The 15,000-nt window shown below is 39.3% G+C and overlaps 2 protein-coding genes across 11 annotated transcripts in view; one reads left to right on the top strand and one right to left on the bottom strand.

Annotated features, from left to right (window-relative positions):
* The window catches only part of arvcfb (ARVCF delta catenin family member b), a 121,481-nt gene extending 114,851 nt beyond the window's left edge, over positions 1-6,630 (bottom strand). The window contains exons 1-2 of one of the 6 annotated variants that reach the window (XM_047817934.1): positions 5,611-5,922; positions 4,284-4,407 (exon numbers count right to left, since the gene is read on the bottom strand). Coding sequence is in view for 1 of the 6 variants with exons in the window: in XM_047817937.1 (XP_047673893.1) it covers positions 5,611-5,676 (66 nt within the window). In the remaining 5 variants the exon portion in view is untranslated. Of the gene's footprint in view, positions 1-3,513; positions 3,533-4,283; positions 4,408-5,610; positions 5,923-6,497 lie in introns of those variants that run through there. The other 5 variants (XM_047817940.1, XM_047817942.1, XM_047817937.1 and 2 more) reach the window with 5 other exon arrangements.
* tango2 (transport and golgi organization 2 homolog (Drosophila)) overlaps positions 5,807-15,000 on the top strand; it is a 13,294-nt gene continuing 4,100 nt past the window's right edge. For 2 of the 5 annotated variants that reach the window (XM_027140436.2, XM_027140407.2), the window contains exons 1-5: positions 6,506-6,643; positions 7,474-7,599; positions 10,254-10,342; positions 12,093-12,212; positions 12,769-12,883. In XM_027140436.2, the coding sequence (XP_026996237.1) occupies positions 7,544-7,599; positions 10,254-10,342; positions 12,093-12,212; positions 12,769-12,883 (380 nt within the window). In that variant the 5' untranslated portion in view covers positions 6,506-6,643; positions 7,474-7,543. Of the gene's footprint in view, positions 5,943-6,505; positions 6,644-6,864; positions 7,083-7,473; positions 7,600-10,253; positions 10,343-12,092; positions 12,213-12,768; positions 12,884-15,000 lie in introns of those variants that run through there. The other 3 variants (XM_027140446.2, XM_027140418.2, XM_027140427.2) reach the window with 2 other exon arrangements.

Below are 15,000 nucleotides of genomic sequence, written 5' to 3'. Positions count from 1 at the left end.
GAGGCATGAATCTTTCTGCTTGGTGCTTTAGGTGAGGAGATGCAGCTCTGTCTCTGTGTCTCTGAGGTCACAGTGAGAGCACGCAGTCTGTCCTCATCTTCAGTCTGGACTCTGTCAGGGTTTCCCTCAGTGTGAACTGGTCACAGTGCTTAAACAGGGTGACAGTGTTCTGTCTATTCAGGGCAGAGAAGTTGTAAGTTTAGTTTCAAGATAAGACTTCCTTCTCGCTCTCTTGTTGTGTGCCCTCAGGCTTTTCCCTGCAGGACCATATCTGATGGCTTTACCGTAGTCACGTGTGTGAATAAGTGGGAACAAACACAACTCCTTGAGGGCTTCTGATTAACAGTCTGTAAGACTACTTTACATGCTGTTATTTTAGCCATGGCTCAGTTCTGAGTCAGACACGTCAAACAAACCTCACTAGGTTTGCACTCAGCGCAGCTGAACTGCAGTGCCATGCTCCCAGTCAGCGTACAGCTAAAGAAATAACTGACGCCAAAGCATCAGGTGGGCACAAAAGAGCTCTGCATTAACATATGAAGCGAGCTCTTAGCGGCAGAACCGCCACATTCTGACGTCTTAACATTCCACCGGCGGTTTTCTCTTCCAGGGAAAGATGGGTGAAATGAGCATCAAGGACGAGTTAAGAGCCTCCAGCGTGAGAGCCAATTCTCCACAGCAGGCTCAAGTGCATGTTTCAGCTACAAAGTTTCTCACCTAGCAACGAAATGCTCCGTTTCCCAGCAGAGCCGCGTATAGAGACGTCAGAGGCATATGCACGAGGCACAATGGAGAAAAGGTTTGAAAACGGAGCGTGAGAGAGAAAAGGGCTCTCAGTCTGGCTGACACCTGTAGAGAAAACACATCCAGCTCAGAGCTGAAAAAACGCCAACAGGCTATTGTGATTCTTTCATTCATTTAATAAGAGGGAGATTAATTATTCATTAATTATGCACAGCAGCAATTAGCGGGATCACTGATGATTAACGTGACACGGTATCAGCGTTCCTCACTCTGTTCGCTGCGGACTGCGGCGGAGACTTTGGGAGAGGGAGAGAGAGATCATCTGCAAGGACACCAAAAGAGACCAGAAAAGTGCTGCAGTGGAGGAAAACTGCAGCTTCACACTTTATTCTGAACACACACACCACTGATACATCTAAACTAAGGTGCTTTGCTGTAAGGAGGTGCTTCCTGGCTGTGAAGGGCGCCGTGAGCTTTACACTGTTTGAATCTGTTCTGTCACTCCAGAGCCGGAGTCTTTACTGCTGTCAACATCAGATCTCACACAAGCTCACAATGAGGGGGAAAGAAAAATCAATTCTTTCTCTTCTGATGGTGTCAAAGCCAATTCAATCAGGCACGGCTTTGTGAGCCGGTGAACACCACCAGCGTTCGGTGGTTAGATACGGGCGAGGACGGGGTTACGCTTCCTCAAAGACCTTTCATGTGCCGGCTGACGTCCGGGTGCGATCTCCGCCCCCGAACCTGGCATGTGGTCATTACTATTCAGCGCACAGCCAGAAAAAGGAATACAGCTGAAAGAAAATTAGGAAGCTTGTTGACAAGTCACGGATGTGCATTTATTCTGGCGCTGAGGGAGAAAATGAAAGGTTCAGTCAGTAATAAAATCATCAGATCCAGATCTGATTTGCAGGATTCTCCTGCAGCGGAGCGAGCGGCTCAGTCATTTCAGACTCGTCTTTATAGACTCCGCCCCAGTTTACCTAAAATGGTGTTTCAGAGCTTGCAGTGTTATGGACACCGCAGGCAGGTTGTGCTTTTGTGCCTGGAGCTTCAGGCTCTTCAGTCATTGTCTGTACTTCAGGTTTAACTCACTAGGACACGGTCAGGTTTGATTCGATTTAATGGAGGTGAGGCTTGGTGCATCCACACGCAGTCACTTAAGTTGAAATACCTTGACGCACAAAGCACAATAACGGTTAATAAGCCACTTTATGGGGAGTTTAAAGACTTGCAAAATAATAGCAGTTTGTGCTCAAGTCTGAGGGTCAGTGAAAATTCTCCACTGCAACAGCAAAGCTCATAAACAGGAGAGAAGTGAAGGGAGAGAACAAAAGTCCATATCACAATAATCCAAGACATTTTACAGTACACCATGTGTGTCAGGAGCTTTCCCAACAAACTGCCAGCAGGAGAACAGAGTTGGGGTTATAGGGAAAACTAAACAAACAAAAAAAATACACTGATTCTTTTTAAAAATCTGGGAAAATAAATGTTAAAAAAAAAAGAAGATTTGAACAGTTTATTATTTCTGCTTCTGGAGTAATATTCATTTACACACATTTATATATATATATAAGATATCACAAGATCACCAGAAAAGTGAACTGTGACATAATTGTTAATAATAATATCAACAACTGGAGATAAAAACTTCACGACGTAACATCAAATCCCACGACTCAAAAGAAGTCTCATCTCAACAAAGTGGTTCATAAGAAAGAAGACTGCACAAGCCTCCTATTCTAATATAACCTGATATAATACACACAGAGTTAGTTAGTGTTGAACTGCAGGGCAAAAGAAACTAAGACTAACATTGGATACCAGCTGCCTCAGGCTTGGGATGAGACATTCACTCACTAAGCGAGTGTATTAAAAAAGCGCTAATCAGGAGCATGACAGGGATTTTTCTTCTTTTTTGTGATGTGATGTGTAATAATAAAGACAATCAATATGTACAGTGTACAGTGTACGATATCCAGGAGTGTGTGGTTAGCATGAGTTGCTAGCGTGGCTAGGAGATAAAAAAAAGTCACAAATGAGGACAGCTCATCATTCAGATATACTGTTGCTTTCGTTCTAAAACAAGACAGACTAAATCACACATACATATAATATCTTAAAATACTTGATGCGAAATTGCAAACTGATGATGATATCCCTCAGATAGGACCAAGCATCTCAGATTTATGACTGCTTAATAATTATAACTCACTGTCTCAGGATCATGTCTCTGTCTTATAAAGCTTACTCAATATCTCAAATACGGCTTCAGAACTTTCTCAGAATTATGACTTCATATTTTGTATTTCTGACGTAGTGTCTGGGATATGGGTGTATCGACATATTAGTTTATCTCATAACTATAACGTATTATCTCACAATTATGACGAAATTATGAAATTCTGTTATACACAAAACTTCACTGATGACTTGTCATCGAGTTTTTTAATTAAATACATGAATTTTGAAATAACGCAAAAACAATTTAAGCGGAAAAAAATGGAATTCTACAGATCTCTCTTTAAGTGTGTGTGTAGTGTGTGTGTGGGGGGGGGAGTGTGTGTGTGTGTGTGTGTAATGATCTGCGAGACTGACACTCTCTAAACAGGTAGAAATTTGAAAACTGAATGTTTGTGCTGCAAAAGGTATTAAATGTGAAAAAATGAGACAGAAGATGTGCATGTAGAACCTGTATTTATATTCAACTGATCTGTTTTTAATTGCAAATCTGTTGTACAGCCAAGCAGCGTTAAAATTTCATACCTTTAATATAGAAAATGTGGCTTCCATCCAACAGCTTTTAATTCTGCAGTTTAATAAAATACAGTTCAATCCTGTGGGAAATAAACAACCACAGCTAGTCATGTTGCTGAAGAGAAAAGCACAGCCATTATCTCTCTCTCTCTCTCTCTCTCTCTCGCTATCTATCTGTCTCTGACACACACGCACGCACGCACACACACGATTTTGGTTTGCTATGGCAACAAGATGCACCTGACCGCGCGTGAGTTAAAGGGAACCAACAACAACAATCTGACGACTGGAATTAAGGGCTGCGTCTCAATCCACAGCACACCGCACTAATTAATATGTCACAACAGGGCGCGAGCTATGGTAACTATGGCAACCCACCGCGTACTATGCGGCAGTATAGTGTATACTGTACTCGCGCGTGCTATTCTGGCAAACTACACAGTGCGGATTAAGACGCGGCCATAATAAACGGTATTGTATCTGATACGCGTATTATAGTGCTACAGTTTTGACCAAAGCAACAACAACAACAACAACACAGGCTGTTTTTTTTTTTTTTTTGTCAACACTAAAAACGGGAAAATCATTTGAGAATATTTGGTGAATATTTATCCGAGCTAACAGCCACAGCACAGATTCACGCTACCAAAACGCATAAGTAACGACGTCGAAACCTTTCAGTATCGCCCTGAAAGGGTTACAGCGCGACATTTCGAGGCTTTACGCGACGTTTCTGTTGCTTTTATGACAGAATTTAAACCTGACCAGTCTTATCTTACCTTACTCTGCGCTGCCAGATGACAGATGACAGGGGTGCGCGCGCGCGTCAACGCGAGCCGCGTGCGTAAACTTGCACGCGCGTAGTGTAATAACGGCCAGCTGGTAGCTCGCCTTCGGTTCACGCTTTAAAAAAAACAAACAAAAAAAAACAAACAAAAATAAAACCAAAACAAAATATTTACCATAAACGATTAAATAAGAAACAAAATTGATTATGATTAAAATGTATAAATATTAAGCGTTAAAACGCACGGAAGTAGAGCGTTTGTATAAAATTAATGCGCTCGTGGCGGTTTTCTGTCATTTAAAATGTCAAAATCTAACCATTAAAGCCGAGGCGAAAGTTTGTGCACCATATAATTTATATCTGATATATTGAAAAGTAAATGATTAAAAGGTGTTACAATAAAATGTCCTAATGGAAACTTGCCTACTGGATTCCATTACACAGTTATAATGGCTGAAGGTATCCAGGACTCATTCAATTACAAATACAGAATATTTTCTAACTGAATTATTTGCCAGTTCATTTTGGCTAAACAAAAAAATACACATTTGTCCAGCACCATCGGAAATCTAAAGAAAATTTAAAACCACAATACAACGTAAAAACCAATCTGGGGTCACCTGCTAACCCATTAGGACGCATTATATATATGATGGCTTTCAATACCTTCATGCATTAATCTGCTGTACTGTTCTTGCAGTTATAAACAATGTTTCATCTATCTATCTATCTATCTATCTATATATATATATATATATATATATATATATATATATATATATATATATATATATATATATTCATCTTTAGATGTATCTTTTCTGTTCCTATATATATATATATATATATATATATATATATATATATATATATATATATATATTTTCATATATATATATATATATATATATATATATATATATATATATATATATATATATTGTAATGGCAACAATATAACAAAACAAAATAAATAATAATAAAACAATGGCATTCAAATCTTAATTCAAAAACAAAAGTTTGAAAATTCCACAAAAAAAGAAGGAAGGCCATTACCAGTTTTCCCCAAAATACACTTTTTTTTTTTATTTGAATTTATTCACTTACACATGCATGAAATATAAATCCACACAAGCTTGTTGGGGTGAGAACTGTGTTAATACGTAGCATTTTATAAAGACATCAGTGAATGATTTGAAGTCAGTATTCCTTGGTGGGAATGGAGCAGGTCTTTTTTCTACCCTACACACCACGATAATTACGCTAATGCTAAGTACATACACCATTTTAAAGTGTTTTCACTGTGTTCATACTCTTACCTGATTGTCTGGCTGCTTGATTGATGTAGAAACTCTCACGGTCAGGTGTGCTCCATTAATAAACATCCATCAAAACAGTCAGGAAATGACACAAATAAAGCTGATGTGATTGTAAATCATTGTTTTGGTGTGTTATTTTAAACAATAACAACAGGATTAATGCTTCTTAAAAACCCTTACAGCTACAACGTCCTATGGCGAAAACAATATGCCCCGCCTTCGCATTACGCATTACCAGCTATTTGCTCAGTTAAGGATCCAACAGCACCTTATTGGATGAATGCGCTGCCAATCAAAAAGAGAAGCGAGTCCATCTAACTCCATGGAATCAGGTGTAAATTCTCTCCACTTTTACCATGTGTGTGTTTTCGGTGAAAAAGGAAACTTAATCTTTTAAAACAGAGCTCTCAGGAGTAAAATAATTTAAAAGTACACATTTATGTTAGGAACATAATCAGACTCTTAAAACTGTCAGAAACAATAGTTGGAATTATTCATACATTATTCATACATTAGGTAAAAACACAGACCTGAATCTAATGATGTACTGTAAAATCTGGCCAATCAGAATCGAGGATTTCGCAAGCTTTCCTCAGTCAGTGTTGCCAGATTAGTTGTGTGGTCTCCCTTCGCCGTGGTTATAAGAAGGATCGACATGATGCGTCTGATTCGTTAACAGTATTTGCGCTTCATCATTTTACCTCGTGGTGGATGAATTTCCCATAATATCATGACACGTTGTTGTTTATTTATTTATTTTATTTTATTTGTTTTTTTCAAACGTCAATTGTAAATGTATAGTTAAAATCTCCGTAGATATCTCTAATAGCGTGGGAAAACAACCTGATAATATATTTGCATAAAATTAAAGATTTTTTTCGGCTCACCCTGTTTATGTATAGCTGAAAGGATTTATGTCACTGAAACTGGCAACCCCAAGCCAACCGTGCACTTGTTGTTTAGCGGACTTCACTTCCGTTTAGCAGTTCGGGCGCCTGTATCTATGAAGTGATCATTAACATCACATGGATTCGTGAGTATCTTAATAAACAGGTCATTTATACTGATTCACCTGACACACTGTTTGCGATGGCCTCGTTTAAAAATCGCACGCCCGAGAAATCACAGATTAGCCTAGCATTTAAAAGCGGACTAGCCCTGTGACAGGGGAGGAGTTCCAAACCGCGAGCGCTCCCTTAACTGAGTGCACTACACCGGGCTTTGTGATAGAGTGGCTTGCAAACACTATTTAGTGCCCTATATATCGATTTAGGGCGCGATTCAGCTAGTTACAAACCACTAGAGCTGACAATCAGATTATATGGGTTTAAATGTATAATTCATTTTGAATTAGATTGTAAGTAGAGCTAGTTTGTGTGTGTGTGTGTGTGTGTGTGTGTGTGTGTGTGTGTGTGTGTGTGTGTGTGTGTGTGTTGGAGCCCTCATGGTGACCTGGTGTATTAGGAAACTCGGTGAGGACAATTTCACTAATTCTAGATTAATGTTTGTAATATTTATAAAACACTTAGCATGTCGTTCACAAGGAAAGCGCTTTGACGCCGTTTTACATTAAAAACAAACACTAGTCATCTTTTCTATAGTGTGTATTTACATGTTTTAGTGATTTAGTTTCACTTTCAGGTGTGTTATTAAAACAAAGCATCTGTTTGTATGAAGGGATTTCTCATGTGTTTAGAGTTCACGCTGTTGGTGTCGATGTGGGATTTGTGTCTCATGATGGTGGTAGTGGTAGTTAAGCTAGAATGAATTTTATTAGAAAACTTAAGGCACTGTGAAGGCAATAGCTTTGATCATTTATATCATGGCTCTTAACTTTCTGTTCCTCTTTTCTTCTCTCTCCAGCACTTAGTGTTGTGATCTTCATTCACCTACTGCTGTGACAAAGACGAATCTGCCTGAGCACCACGTCCTCATGTGCATCATCTTTTTCAAGTTCGACCCCAGGCCTGTGTCCAAAAACGCCTACAGGTGAGTGCCACACGTTCTCATTGTTCAGCCTTAAAGGTGGGGTGTACGATGTTTGAGAAATGCTTCAGAAAGCTGAGTCGGGCGACGAACAGAAATGGGCGTGTCTTGTCAATATGCATGTGTGGCATTAGCAGAAAGCATTTTAAACACTGACATGGCGGATAAAAAAACGTAAAGCGAAAAAAGGCTTATGATAAGGCAAGAAGCAGGACTCGGGTTAATATTGGATCAGCTTTTCAGCGCTGGAGAGAACTGAAGGAGCGGGAAGGCCTGCGATGGGACACAGAGGGACGTAAGTAAAGTTGGCCGCATATTAAATATTAAAGTAAAGTTGGCCGTATGTATTAAAAAGACATTTCCCCCAAATAAGTATTGTAGTATAACTACCAGGACATCAGTGATATGTGAGCTGAATTTGGTGACAGTACAGTGTATTACAGTGAAGTTATTGACTGTTTTTGTAGTGTTCGCTTTTCGGGTTTTACACTTTGCTGACGGTCCCTTCGAATCTGTCTCTCAGTCGTCTGCACATAGAGAATTTTTTATTTTGTCCACTGTGGAGGAAAGCTGATTTTGAGGAAAATTGTGTTGTAGCTGCCTTTCTACATTACTAAGATAGAAAAGAGGTGTTATTTGTGTAGTAACACTCAGGAGTTATTGACTCGGGAAATTCGAATCTGTGAATATGCGGCCAACTTTACTTAAGTCGCAGAGGTTGCTTTTTCCTTCTCGATAGGTGAGTAACATTGGTTTTGATTGTTTAACAAAGCTAATATATGCCGCCCTTTGCATGATTATGCTTGTGTGTCATTTTTGTTTGTTTATCTGCAATCATATTGTTCTTCCCTTCAGCTATGATAGACACATTTCTTTCAATTAGTGGCCTGGGTTACGTATGTATGTGTGGGCGGAGCTATCAATACATGGGTGGGACCCATTTCGGTTAGGGGCGTGTTTGTTTTGGTGATTTCAAATGTCGACGTTGGCTTTCAAACAACGTACACTCCACCTTTAATTTTTAAAATCAGCAGGATTCACATTTCTCCTGAGACGAGCCGTTTCTCTTCAAAGCCTTTGAAGTTTGTTTTTTCTTTAAAAAAAAAACATGTTCAGGCCTCTTCATAAAAACCCCCGTTAACAAAGAGTCTGATTATAGAATACGCTAGTGTAATGTTAATGAACACAACACACACACACACACAGATGAAACTGGGTAAAAGTTCTAAACCTCTAACCGAGGCACAGACTCGTCTCTGAGCTGTGTGAAACGTTTCTATGCAACTTTTTTCAAATTCATTTTCCAAACTCCATCATCTACACTTTAGTCTTTGTGTTTATTCTTTTTATTCTGTTGCTACAGTGATACTAGCGACACCAAGAAAGCTGATTCCCTGAAGCGGAAAGGGACGGCTAGAGATGATTTGACATGTTTCTTTGTATTCTGGGATCGTTTTCTTTCTCTCTTCATTTCCATGAAATTTGATTACATAAACCTTCATCTTGTGAGAAGAAAGCTTGTGAAATTTTGAGTATTATGCAAACAGGTTGTTCAGTTTGTAAAAAAAAAAAAAAAAAAAAAAGTCAGCAATCAGGGTTAAAGCTTGAATCATCAGCGTGTTTTCACGAGAACTGAGAACTTATTCAGAATGTTCATCCACGCCTGTTATCATTGTTTTAATTATCGCAGCGCGACTTTATCATGCTGCTCCATCTCTGTAGGATCTGAGGGAGCTGTTATCAGCAGCCGCTGCAGGGATGGCTTTAATTAACTCAGCCGATAAGAATGTAAAGCTGTGAGATTGATACCGCTGTACATCTCGCTAGTCGCTAATCAATTGAAGGACATTAGCCTGTTTGTTAGCTCAATGACGCAGGACGATCACGAGTGTACGAGTCTCTATATGAAACCTTTTTTTTGTGTGCAAATTTCCATCTCTCATCCTCACTCCATTTATTTCAGCATGTCATTCATTCTCTTTCAAACATTCTCTTTCTGTTTTGCTCTCTTTCTCTCTCTCTCGCTCTCTCTCTCTTTCTGTCTGTCTCTGGCTCTCTCTTGCTCTCTCTCTCTTTCTGTCTCTCTCTCTCTGTCTCTGTTTCTGTCTCTGTTTCTCTCTCTCTCTCTCTCTCTCTCCCCCTTTCTGTCTCTGATTGAGGAGGAGATTTCTGTCTCTGATTTCATGGTCCAATCTAATTTTCTTCTCCTGGCAGAAAGGAGCGAGCTGTTCTCAGATTGAGATCCATTGGCCCTTCGTTCCAAACACATCTTTTGGAGTGAAATGAAATGGAGCAGAACAAATGGAGGTGGCATTAACAGACTCCATGCTATCCACCACATGAGCTCCAGATACAGTACAACTCTGTAAAGCAGCTTCCAAAAGCCTTATTACTTTTAATTAATCACACAAAATTCATACATGATGATTGGAGCTTTAAGATGTAAGACTGATAGGTATAGAGGCCACGCCTCCTTCAATGGGTCTGATGGTTGTAGAGGCCACGCCTCCTTTCATGGCTGTGATGGGTTTAAAGGCCACGCCTCCTATCTTGGGCCTGAAGCTGCACCGTTTCTGTATCCTGCCCTTACTCCTGCACTGTTAATGTTGTTCTCTTCTGTTCATCTGCATCTTTTGTTATCTGTATTTTCTCTGCAGGCTGATTTTGGCGTCGAACAGAGATGAGTTCTACAACAGGCCATCCAAAGCTGCCGACTGGTGGGGCAGCGGTAAAGATATCCTCAGCGGTAAAAGTGCACTCATATATAACTTTGACCCGTATGATCACCTGCCATATTCTTTTATCTCCGTAGTCTAGGAGATACATGCTATATTTTAGACTATTAAATGACGAATTCTCAATTTATGAATAGGTGAAAGAATCCAAATTAAATACGTGTCAATTACTTGTAAAAAAGACTTAATGCCGTCTAGAAATAACAAAAAAATAAAACACTTGAATTTTCCAGCTCTCACAGTGTCCCAGTGCTGGTGTTTTTTTTTCTTTCTTTCTTTCTTTCTTTCTGGTCTATCCATCACTAGAGCATAGAGCTGAATTAAAAATCAAACACTCTTATTGTGTTCTCTGATTCAGGTATGAATCTCTTCATCCACTCGTTTCCATGCAAACCAGATTTGCTTCATGGATAATGTACTTCGTTATTCGTCTTCTCTCTGCGAAGCCTGTTACATTACAAAAGCGTCCCTGAACTGTCACTTTAGGAGAAATTATCTTAAATGAGCTCTGATTCGTACGCAAGTCTGAGATGTAAAGAATATATATTTGTGAATGTTCATGAAAAAGATTTCACAATGAACATAGTCTTCGATTTGGCATTGTTCAGGACCGTAATTATAAAAACATTGTATAACATATTATATGGTTTCCCAGTGCTCCACTCCTCCAGAAAGCAGCAATGTAAATGATTGCAGAAGGCGAGTCAGTGTAAGGAATCCGGCTCTGCCTCGAGGCTGGGAGGGAGTTCTGGGGTGTGTTGTTGTTCTCTGGCCTCTGTTTGTGCTGCTAATCACGGGGTCAGTGACCAACAAGAGCCCTTAATTGATGGGTGCTTTTATGCGAGGTGACGGAAATGAAGTGCGGAGCGGGGGAGGGCGGGGTGTTATCTGCTGCAGGAAGGAGGATGGGATGAATTTTGATGAAGAGCGACGCAGGACATGGAGCCCACGGGATTCTCAGGCAACGTGACCGGCTTTGAGTAACCGATCTAACGCAACACATCAAGGCATTTTCCAAAAGCCACCAACTGTCGCATAGATATACTGATTTAGACTGAATCTCCAGATAGGGTTCTGTAATTACAGCAGTTTTATGGTGTTTTGCATTCTATAACATTGCTGTAAGAGATGTAACTCATTCAGCAAGCTCTCTGAAGAAGGTTTCAGAGTCTTCCTGAAGCTGTACACTTCAAACTAAACACTCTGCCAATTAACTGGATTCGAGGAATTTAAGGAAATCAGATCTCACCATGATTTGAATAATCCCATGTGCAGAAAAGCCACCAGGCTCCAGGTTTAATAAAATGCCAATGATCCGGTTTGTGTACAGCTGGAAAATGTTAGAATTTTTTTTTCTAAAAAAGATGTATTTTTTATTTTATTTTTTTTTAATTAAAACTGTCTGTTTTATTTGTAAATGTATACATTTTTTAATTGACATAAATGTTTGTTTTTTATAGCTATTATCTTAAATATACTTCTATAACGTATAAAAAAAATAAAACCAAAAAAAATAAATAAATGAAGATGATTATAATAATAATAATAATAATAATAATAATAATAATAATAATAAAGAAGTTCATAATAATAAACAATTTGGAATGCTTAGCATTAAATGAGGATTATTTCATGTTTTGCTCAATTGGATGATGATGAGGAGGAGGAGGAAGCTACACATTTATTAGTAAAGAACTGCTTCTTTCTAAACTGGGATGTATTGAAATAATAACGTGTGTGTGTGTGTATGTGTGTGTTCAGGTTTGGATATGGAGGAAGGGAAGGAAGGCGGGACCTGGCTGGGAATCAGTAAACGAGGCAAACTATCAGCTCTGACCAATTACCTGGAACACAAGTACAACCCGGAAGCCCTGGGGAGAGGTGGGCCATGCACTGTTTCTCACACCTTTCACAGAGCAAGAATGTGTCAGAGGATTTTTGTGATGTTGGGATTTGAATAGGAAATTCTATACTGTGTGTTTTGAAACTGGATATCAAGTTTGAATTTGAATCATATTTAAATGAAATCACATTTTTATGCTTGTAACTTGTTCTTCCAAACTCAAACAATGAAGTAACACATCCAGATGCGGCTGTAAAATATTGTCAGCACCAATTTGTCTGTGATTGTACGAATGTGTGTGAGAACGCAGTGAGCATCGACCAGTGAGCATCATTCCAGTTAATGATTGTTACCGGAGGACAAGGGACGTTAGCGACGTTGCTGATGGAGCACAGAAAATCAACTCGCAGCATCTTATTGACTACTGCTGCCACTTTTATTGACTCTGTACTGGTGTGTGTTGGTGCGATGCAGTGGGCTCAGGACATCAGTGTGATGCTATTAGATTTGTTTAAAGAAAAACATCTTGTTATCATTATCACTTTGATGGCTAAAAGCACACTCGTGTTCGTTTTTTGTTGTTGTTGTTCCCAGGGTTTTTGGTGACCAATTACATGACCGAGAACGTGGACAGCTTCTCATACCTGCGCAAGGTGGCGTCTGAGGGTCAGCTGTACAACGGCTTTAACCTCCTCACTGCTGAATTCAGGTAAACGCTACAGGGCTGAGAGAGCAACCTTGGATAATAATTCTTTCCTTTTAAGCCTTAAAGGTGCAATAGTCTATTTTTCCAACGCAGGTTAGAATAAGCTGTAAATAATGTAAAGCATCATAAAAAAATTAAAGGTTTATCTGTAGCCCCAATGGTACTAAGTGTAACTGACTTACTCCAAAATACTCCTTTGGGTCATTTTACAGACATCCTGGGGGCGGAGCTTGGTAGGAGTTTTGGTGATTTAACCTTATCCTGAAAAACGACTAATCTTACTAAATGCACTTTAAAAATAATAGAGATTGTTTCATTTCATCTCTCTCTCTCTCTCACACTCTCTCTTTCTCTTTCTGTCTATCTGTCCCTCTTTTTGTTATGTGGGATGGAGCTATAAAAGAAGTGATTATGTCTGATCTCAAAGGTCTGATCCATTGATCTGGCCACCTGCTCTTTCTGCTCTTCCTAGAACTGGATGGACTTTAAGATGCCTGTTTATAATTCAGCTCCACAGCTGCTCCTTCCAGCACACCGTGCCCTCTGAGGCTTTGTGGGCTCTTTGTTACAGTCAGGTTTTGATTTTAAAGAGTTGATTCCAGCAGACACAGCTGTAGGATAGTGGGATTTGAGTGCTGGAACGTTGGCTGAAATGCTGATGGGTGGAACTGAGTGTAACAGAAGCATCAATTTGAAATGATTCTTTTAAGATCATCGGTCAGTAGGCAACTGATCCAGGAAGCTGGAGAGTTGGGGAAATCGGGCACTGATCCAAAGGCTGCTACAGTAGTGGGGAAAAATCTGCACAATGTTTGCCTCATACAACTTTGTCTTTACATTGTCTTAAGACTGTGTGTTCAAAGACCAATCACTGATCATCATCATTCACATTAACTAATTTCTGCTCACCATCATTTCCATTAGCTAATTACTGATCACGAGCGATCGCCATTGTTCCCATTAAACAATCACTGAACAGCATCTTTCCCAACAACCAATAACTGATCAGCATTTGTTTGCAGACAAAAACACAGGATTTATTGAGGAAAAGCTGAATGTCTCCACCACGGACACTTTGTATCTTTAAATCTAATATGGGCCACTAAATTACTTATTTATTATAACATATGAAGCGATAAAAATCAACCTTTTTTTTTTTTTTGAATAAGTTAGTAGCATGTGAATGTAGAAGATTGCTGGTTTCTTAGCGATTAGCCTCCTGCTCTGGACAGTGATGCAGGCAGCAATGATCTCATTGAGTGTGGATATTTCATTCCCAAATCAATAGCAGCTTCCTGCAACTGGAGAGGGGTTTTCTATTATAATAAAGAGATTCATTTTTCATCCTGGCCTCCTTCAGTGCTGCAGCAGATGATGAGATTTGAACGTCTGCTGTGATAGACACAGCCGATAAACATTCCACATACTTTCACGCTTGATAACGGAGAAGAGGAACTCCATGCTGCTACTACGAGCAGTAAATCAGATTCGTGTTAAAAGGAGAAAAGTAAAACGAGTCGGACAGGCAGTCACACAAAACATATTTAATGATTTCTTGCGTCTAGATTAGACTTTTCTGTTCGTAAGCGCTTATCAGCCGCTCTCTGACCTTCAGCAGTGTGTTCCTCTCTGTCAAGAGGGACTTTCCAGAAGATAAGACGGAACAAGATAGCGCAGGTGTTGATAAGGTTTCACACGCTCTGTTTGCCTGGTGTAAACAATAGTAACGAGTTGTTCGCAAAGGAGTCACTTTAAAATGACTCCTAATGTATGTAGGGACAGTATAAAGAAAATCTCCTGATGTTACTCAAAAAGGAATTTCTATTGCTATTTAACTTCATATTATTACAGTCTTACCAGCTAATTCCTTTACATATTTATTTGTCCACTCCTGACATTGCATGAGCACTGCCTTGCTGATTTGATTTATTTAAATTTTATTAATATTTGAATAAATAGATCTTTTTATTTTGCATTGTTTATTGCAAATAGGTGTCATCCTGTCTCTACATGATCGCCATTTCCTTCAAAGGTTCCAGCACTTAAAAAAAAAGCCCAGATTCCCCTAAAAGAAAGAATGGATTTAGTTCTAATTTATGTTGCCTTTTTTTTTTTTATTT

This window comes from Tachysurus fulvidraco, chromosome 9 (assembly GCF_022655615.1).
Source record: "Tachysurus fulvidraco isolate hzauxx_2018 chromosome 9, HZAU_PFXX_2.0, whole genome shotgun sequence".
NCBI lineage: Eukaryota > Metazoa > Chordata > Actinopteri > Siluriformes > Bagridae > Tachysurus > Tachysurus fulvidraco.
Note: the sequence above shows the minus strand (reverse complement) of the source record. Positions and strands in the feature narration are given on the sequence as shown.